Source organism: Scyliorhinus torazame, chromosome 13 (genome assembly GCF_047496885.1).
Source record: "Scyliorhinus torazame isolate Kashiwa2021f chromosome 13, sScyTor2.1, whole genome shotgun sequence".
Taxonomy (NCBI): domain Eukaryota; kingdom Metazoa; phylum Chordata; class Chondrichthyes; order Carcharhiniformes; family Scyliorhinidae; genus Scyliorhinus; species Scyliorhinus torazame.
Window position 1 is genome coordinate 201,593,513 of NC_092719.1, and position 6,219 is coordinate 201,599,731.

General features: G+C 46.6%; 1 protein-coding gene across 2 annotated transcripts in view; it reads right to left on the reverse strand.

Moving 5' to 3' along the window:
* Positions 1-5,841, reverse strand: part of spdl1 (spindle apparatus coiled-coil protein 1) — a 56,123-nt gene extending 50,282 nt beyond the window's left edge. Inside the window, exon 1 of one of the 2 annotated variants that reach the window (XM_072472908.1) lies at positions 5,750-5,841. Coding sequence is in view for 1 of the 2 variants with exons in the window: in XM_072472907.1 (XP_072329008.1) it covers positions 5,305-5,379 (75 nt within the window). In the remaining variant the exon portion in view is untranslated. Of the gene's footprint in view, positions 1-5,304; positions 5,395-5,749 lie in introns of those variants that run through there. The other variant, XM_072472907.1, reaches the window with a different exon arrangement.
* Positions 5,842-6,219: the final 378 nt, after the last annotated feature.

The following is a 6,219-nucleotide window of genomic DNA, read 5'->3' on the forward strand; positions in this document are numbered from 1 at the left end:
TGCAGTATTCCAGCTGTGGTGTAACCAGAGATTTCTATAGCTAAATCACAAGACTCTATCATATCACAGCATCAGCCAGGTCCGGACCCAAAGTGCAGGCCTGTTCTTTTCATCTGTTGTTAGCAGATCCACTGCGTTTCAGTGACAGAGTCTGTTTAACCTATTTGGTGCACATTAGATTGTTTTGCTTCATTCATTTTAGTGTGCATGCTCTATCTCATCACTCCCATCTAGTTCCATATTCTGTTGTCCTGTCAATATGTACGAGATCTTATAAACTGCCCAGTAGATTAGTTAACACATGAATGTCTCTTTGGAACAGATGTAATTTCTGCTCTCTCCACCCTCCACAGTGTACTTCCTGTTTTCCCACTTCCCTTACCCCCAAAAACCTGTTGCTTCCCTTTATGGATGCTGACTCAATGAATATCCAGTATTTTTTATTTTATTTCATGCACAAAATGAGCATTTGGAAGCACTCACAGGGTTAATGACCCATTTATGTTAATTGGACTCGCTTGACAATTACACCCAACAAACTCTAAACCAAAACTTCGACAATCACCTTCACCATCAAAATATTGAAAATGAACAAGATGAAATTAAATGTTAGTCACAGCTCTTGGTAACTTATCAGATTGGGGAGGTTGTCTTTTTATTATCGCGAACTGGGAAAGATCTGTGCAGGTCAGAGGCAAAATACTAATTAATCAGACCAACAACCAGAAAGGGCAATTAGAATTATATTTATTTCTGTCATACAGATAAAATTCACTTATTTAGACAGTCCTAAGTGCCCAAGGCAGGTACATCTCCAATGGCAAAATAAAGGGGCACAAGTGGACCATTTCATGACACAAAAAAGGTTCCTGCATTGCAGTTGTCTTGAGCATCGAACATAAATTAAACAGTTTAAGGCAGCAGTAATTTGTACTGCCAAAAATTAGAGTATGACAGAATATGATTTTAAACAAGCATAAATCATTGCTAAATCATGCTCCAAAATACAATCTTCATTAAATGGACAGGTAGCTCTTTAATAATTCTAAAAATGTGAAAGTGGATCGAGAATTTTAATGCAAGATTAGAAAGCCAACTTTGAACCCACTATAATTCTACCGCAATCAATGTGAACTCAAAGCAATGTGAAATATAACAGATGAACTGTGAATACATACTGTACAATCTAGAACAAAAGGGGGGGGCAGTGGTCAGAATTATCCAAGACTTACCACAAATTTACAAGAAATTATAAACTGCTAGATTTACAGGACAACAGATCTAATTCTGTGTAAAATGTGAAACTCTGCCAAAAGGATCAGTGCTGAAGCTAAAATGTGAATCTCTGCAGCACCGACGTCTCAGGAGAGAACAAAAGCCTTTTTAAAAGAGATTATAATTCCAGGCCTTCTCTGAATTACATATGCTTGATATTTAAAAAACATCCATACAAGAAAGCTTGAGGCACTGTATGTCAGATTTACATTGCACATGCCAGGAAATCGGACCCTCTACTGTTTATCTTAAAAGATTTTGCAAACAAACTTGCCAAAATTCATAAATTTATTTGTTCACCCTTGGGATGTAAGCACTGAAGGCAAGACCAGCATTTATTACCCATCCCTACCTGGCCTCGAGAAGCTGGTGGCGAGCCACTTTCTTGAACCTCTGCAGTCCATGTAGTGTGGGCACACATCCACGTGGTGTGGGCACAGTGTTGTTAAGGGGGTTCCAGAATGTTGCCCCAGCAATAGTGGAGGAATGGCAAGATAGTTCCAAGTCAGGATAGCGCATGATTTGAAGGAGAACTTCCTAGTGGAGGCGTTTGTGGTGATATGCCACGGTACAGACACCATGCAGTCGCTAGACCAAGGTCATGTGACCTGTGACTTAGCTAGATTAGGAGGGTAATAAGACGTGCATGTGAATGGTCTGTGCTAGGTGCAAGTTCCAGAGGAGTAATTAGCAGACTCCATGAGAATGTGCTCTGTATCAGATTGCTATCTTACCACACAAGACTCAATAAAAGATTCTGGTTTGGATAAGTCGAAGCGTGAACTATAAAGGACCAAACACAGCAGTGTTAGCATACATGTTGCCTTTGCCCATCTAAATGACATGGATGGAAAGTTTTGCCGAAGGAGCCTTGGTGAGTTGCTACAGTCTTATTGATGGTACACACCGCTGCCACTGGTGGAAGGATTAAATGTTTAAGGTGATGGATGGGATGCCAATCAAACGGGTGTTTGATTGGTGTTTGTCCTAGATGGTGTTGTGCTTCTTGAGTATTGTTGGAGCTGCACTCATCCAGGCAAGTGGAGCGTATTCCATCACACTCCTGACTTGTGCCTTGTCAGTAGTGGACAGATTTTGGGGAGTCAGAAGGTTAAGTTACTCTGCAAAATTTCCAGTCTCTGATCCACTCTTTTTTTATATAAAAATGTAAGATTACCCAATTCATTTTTTCCAATTAAAGGGCAATTTAGCATGACCAATCCACCTACCCTGCACATCTTTAGGTTGTGGGCGAAACACATGCAAACATGGGGCGAATGTGCAAACTCCACACGGTCAGTGACCCAGAGCCAGGATCGAACCTGGGACCTCAGAGCGGCGAGGCAGTAATGCTAACCACTGCACCACCGTGCTGCCCTTTTGATCCACTCTTTTAGCCATACTGATTCAGTTCAGTTTCTGGTCAATGGTAACCCCAGGGTGTCAATGACAGGGGATTCAGCGATGGTAATACCATTAAATGTCAGGTGGGGTGGGGAGAGATTCGTTCTTGTTGGAGATGGTCATTCTCTGACAATTGTGTGATAGAAGCCTACTTGCCATTTAGAATTATAGAATCACTTGTCAGCCTCAGTCTGAATATTGTCCAGCAAGTGGATATGGACTGCCTCATTAATTTAAGAGTTGTAAATGGCAATGAACAGTGTGCGAACATTAGCAAGCATCCCCACTCTGACCTTATTGATGAAGCAGCTGAAAATGGTTGCACCCAAGACTTGTGGAGTTCTGGAAGAAATGTCCTGAGATGGAGATGATTAGTCTCCAAAAACCTTCTTCCTTTGTGCTATGTATGACGCCAACCAGAGAAGAGTTTCTTCCCCCCCATTCACCCACTGACTCCTGTTTTACCAGGGCTGCGTGATGCCACACTTTGGGCAGCACGGTAGCTTCACAGCTCCAGGGTCCCAGGTTCAATTCCTGCTTAGGTCACTGTCTGTGCAGAGTCTACACGTTCACCCAGTGTCTGCGTGGGTTTCCTCTGGGTGCTCCAGTTTCCTCCCACAAGTCCTGAAAGACGTGCTGTTTAGGTAAATTGGACATTCTGTATTCTCCCTCAGTATACCCGAACAGGCGCCAGAGTGTAGTGACAGGGATTTTAACAGTAACTTCATTGTAGTGTTAATGTAAGCCTACTTGTGACAATAATAAAGATTATTATTAATCAAATGTTGCCATGATGCCAAAATCAGTCACTCATTTCAAGCCCTGAACTGAACAGTTTTGTCCATGTTTGAGATACCATAATGAGGTCTGGAGCCGAACAGCCCCAGCAGAATCCAAACAGAGTATCAGTGAGCCAGTTAGGGTAGCACAGTAGTTAGCACGGTTGTTCACAGCACCAGGGTCCCAGGTTCGATTCCCAGCTTGGGCCACTGTCTGCGGAGAAAGGGTAGCACAGTGGTTATCACAGTTGATTCACAGCGCCAGGGTCACAGGTTCGATTCCCGGCTTGGGTCACTGTCTGTGCGGAGTACGGGCAGCACGGTAGCCAGTGGTTAGCATGGTTGCTTCACAGCGCCAGGGTCCCAGGTTCGATTCCCGGCTTGGGTCACGATCTGTGCAGAGTCTGCATGTTCTCACCGTGTCTGTGTGGGTTTCCTCCGGGTGCTCCGGTTTCTTCCTACAGTTCAACGATGTGCAGGTTAGGTGGATTGGCAATGCTAAATTGCCCTCCGTGTCCAAGAAGGTTAGGTAGGGTTACAGGGATAGGGTGGAGCTTAAGTAGAATGCTCTTTCCAAGGGCTGGTGCAGACTCGATGGGCCGAATGGCCTCCTTCTGCACAGTAAATTCTATGTTCACTATCAACAACATATTCTATCACAGGTCAACCGGCCTCTGTTCTATGATTCCACAAAGACTGGTGATCACTCTACCAATAATGTCATGGACAGATAGATACATCAATGACAGGTAGATTATGAAGGAGAGGTTGAAGTCATTCCCTGGTGTTGATTCTCTCATCACCTACCAGAGGCCCAGTCAGGCATAGACATCCTTCAGTATTTGGCAAGCTCAATCAGGAGTGACACTACCAACCTACTATAGGTGATGGGCCTTGAAGACGAACATGCACAGTATATTCTGTGGTCTTGTTACCCTCAGTGCTTTTTCCAAATGGTGTTCACCATAGGGTACGATGATACATCAGCTGGAGAAGGGTAGTAGGCAGTAATCAGCAGGTTTCCTTACTTGTCCAATGTCATGAAACATCAAGGTGCCCAGTATCAATGATGAGGAGTCCCAGGGCCATTCCATCCTGTCTCTATACCACAGTGCCATCTCTGCTGCATCTGTCCTGATGGTGGTTCAGGACATACGCAGGGATGACAATGGAGAAGTCTGGGACATTGGCTGCAAGATAAAATGCAGCAAGTATGACTCAATGTCAGACTCTTGTTGTTTGGAGGACAAAGCTATCAGGGGATAGCAGGTTTGTGTTTAAGGGGAAATAGTAAGTGGAAGCAACGAATATTGTGGTCCATCTCATGACATAGATGTCCAAGGGCTCCTCACACAAGTTTGAGGGGAGGCGGTCAGCAAATGTGCTAAAAGGATAGTTGGTGCAATCCTCATTCAAAGAAAACAAAATTGCCATTTCCAAAAGGCTACAGTTGCGCATTCAGCTGAAAGCACCCATATATTTTTAACATAAACTCCCCATATTGTGGAGGACATCCAAACAAACAGAATAATGCAGTTCCAAAAATGTACGTACAGATACGCACCCAGCGAAGTAGGGCAATAGATAACATTACATTAGTATCGGTGGTCCGAATGGGCATTTATTTGTGGGCTGAGCATATATTGCAGGGGGGGGGGGGGGGGGGGAGATAGAAGATAAATTGCCTTGTTTTGCTCCTGACTCAGTTCCTCCTATAATCCGCAATGCAGTTTGATCTGACACCATTCCGGCTACAGTTTGCAAATAAATCCGGTGACCCGCCAGGTCTCCTCTCTCCTGCCAACAGCGAATGCAGACTGACAGCTTGTCATTACCACTCACTCACCACTCCTGCAAATTGATTACACGGGCCGCCGCTGTCGGCATTTGCAGAGGACGCCACACCGGGCAAACGCTGCATCCTTGTAGATTGCAATTCGTCTATCTCTAAAATAACAGTGGGGGTGAGTGGGAGCCTGGTCTTTAAATCTGCCCTGGGGGGGGGGGGGGGGGTTGATGCCGATGCGCGCGGACCCAGGCCGTGCCTCCCCATGGCAGCCGGTTCCCATGGCAACCCCGCCGTGCGGTATAAAAAGCCCCGGTCCGCCTCAAAGGGGGGGGGGGGGGGGGGGAAGAAGAGGCCACGACCACCGCTCTTCGGCGGCACCGGTCAAGCTGACCGACAAATCGGGGCCGCTTTGCTTCTGCACTTCCCCACCCCAAGAATAAACACTTTTGTCCCCTCCTCTTTGGGGTATGAATTCCTCGATCTTATTTAAACTTCTCTTTACCTGTTTGAGGCAGGACGTGACTGCGGACGCTACCGCACACAAGCTCGGGCGCTGCAGCTCCACACTGCCTCGCGCTTCCAACCGTCCCTCCCCTTCAGTGCAGTTTGAACTCGGCACGCACCGCGCAGCCGGCCAATCAGCGCGCTCCGGCTCCCAACCGCCACCCCCGCCCAGGGTCTGGCGGGAGCTGCAGTTCCGCGAGCGGCGACGGCGGAAGACTGCCGGAAGGCAGCAATACTTTCGGGGCGGGAGAGAGAGAGAGAGAGAGCTGCGGGCGCTGGAAATCAGAAATGTCGAACTTGCTGGACGCTTATATGTCGAGTCTTTCCCGGCCGCCGAAGCGCATTGGAAGTCAACCGAGTTGAAGTGTAATAGCCACCGTTGGGGAAAGCAACAGCCAAATTGCCCGCAGCAAGCTCCCCCCCCCCCCCCCCAATCATCATATCGGCTGAGGGCAGTGGTGTGGGAAC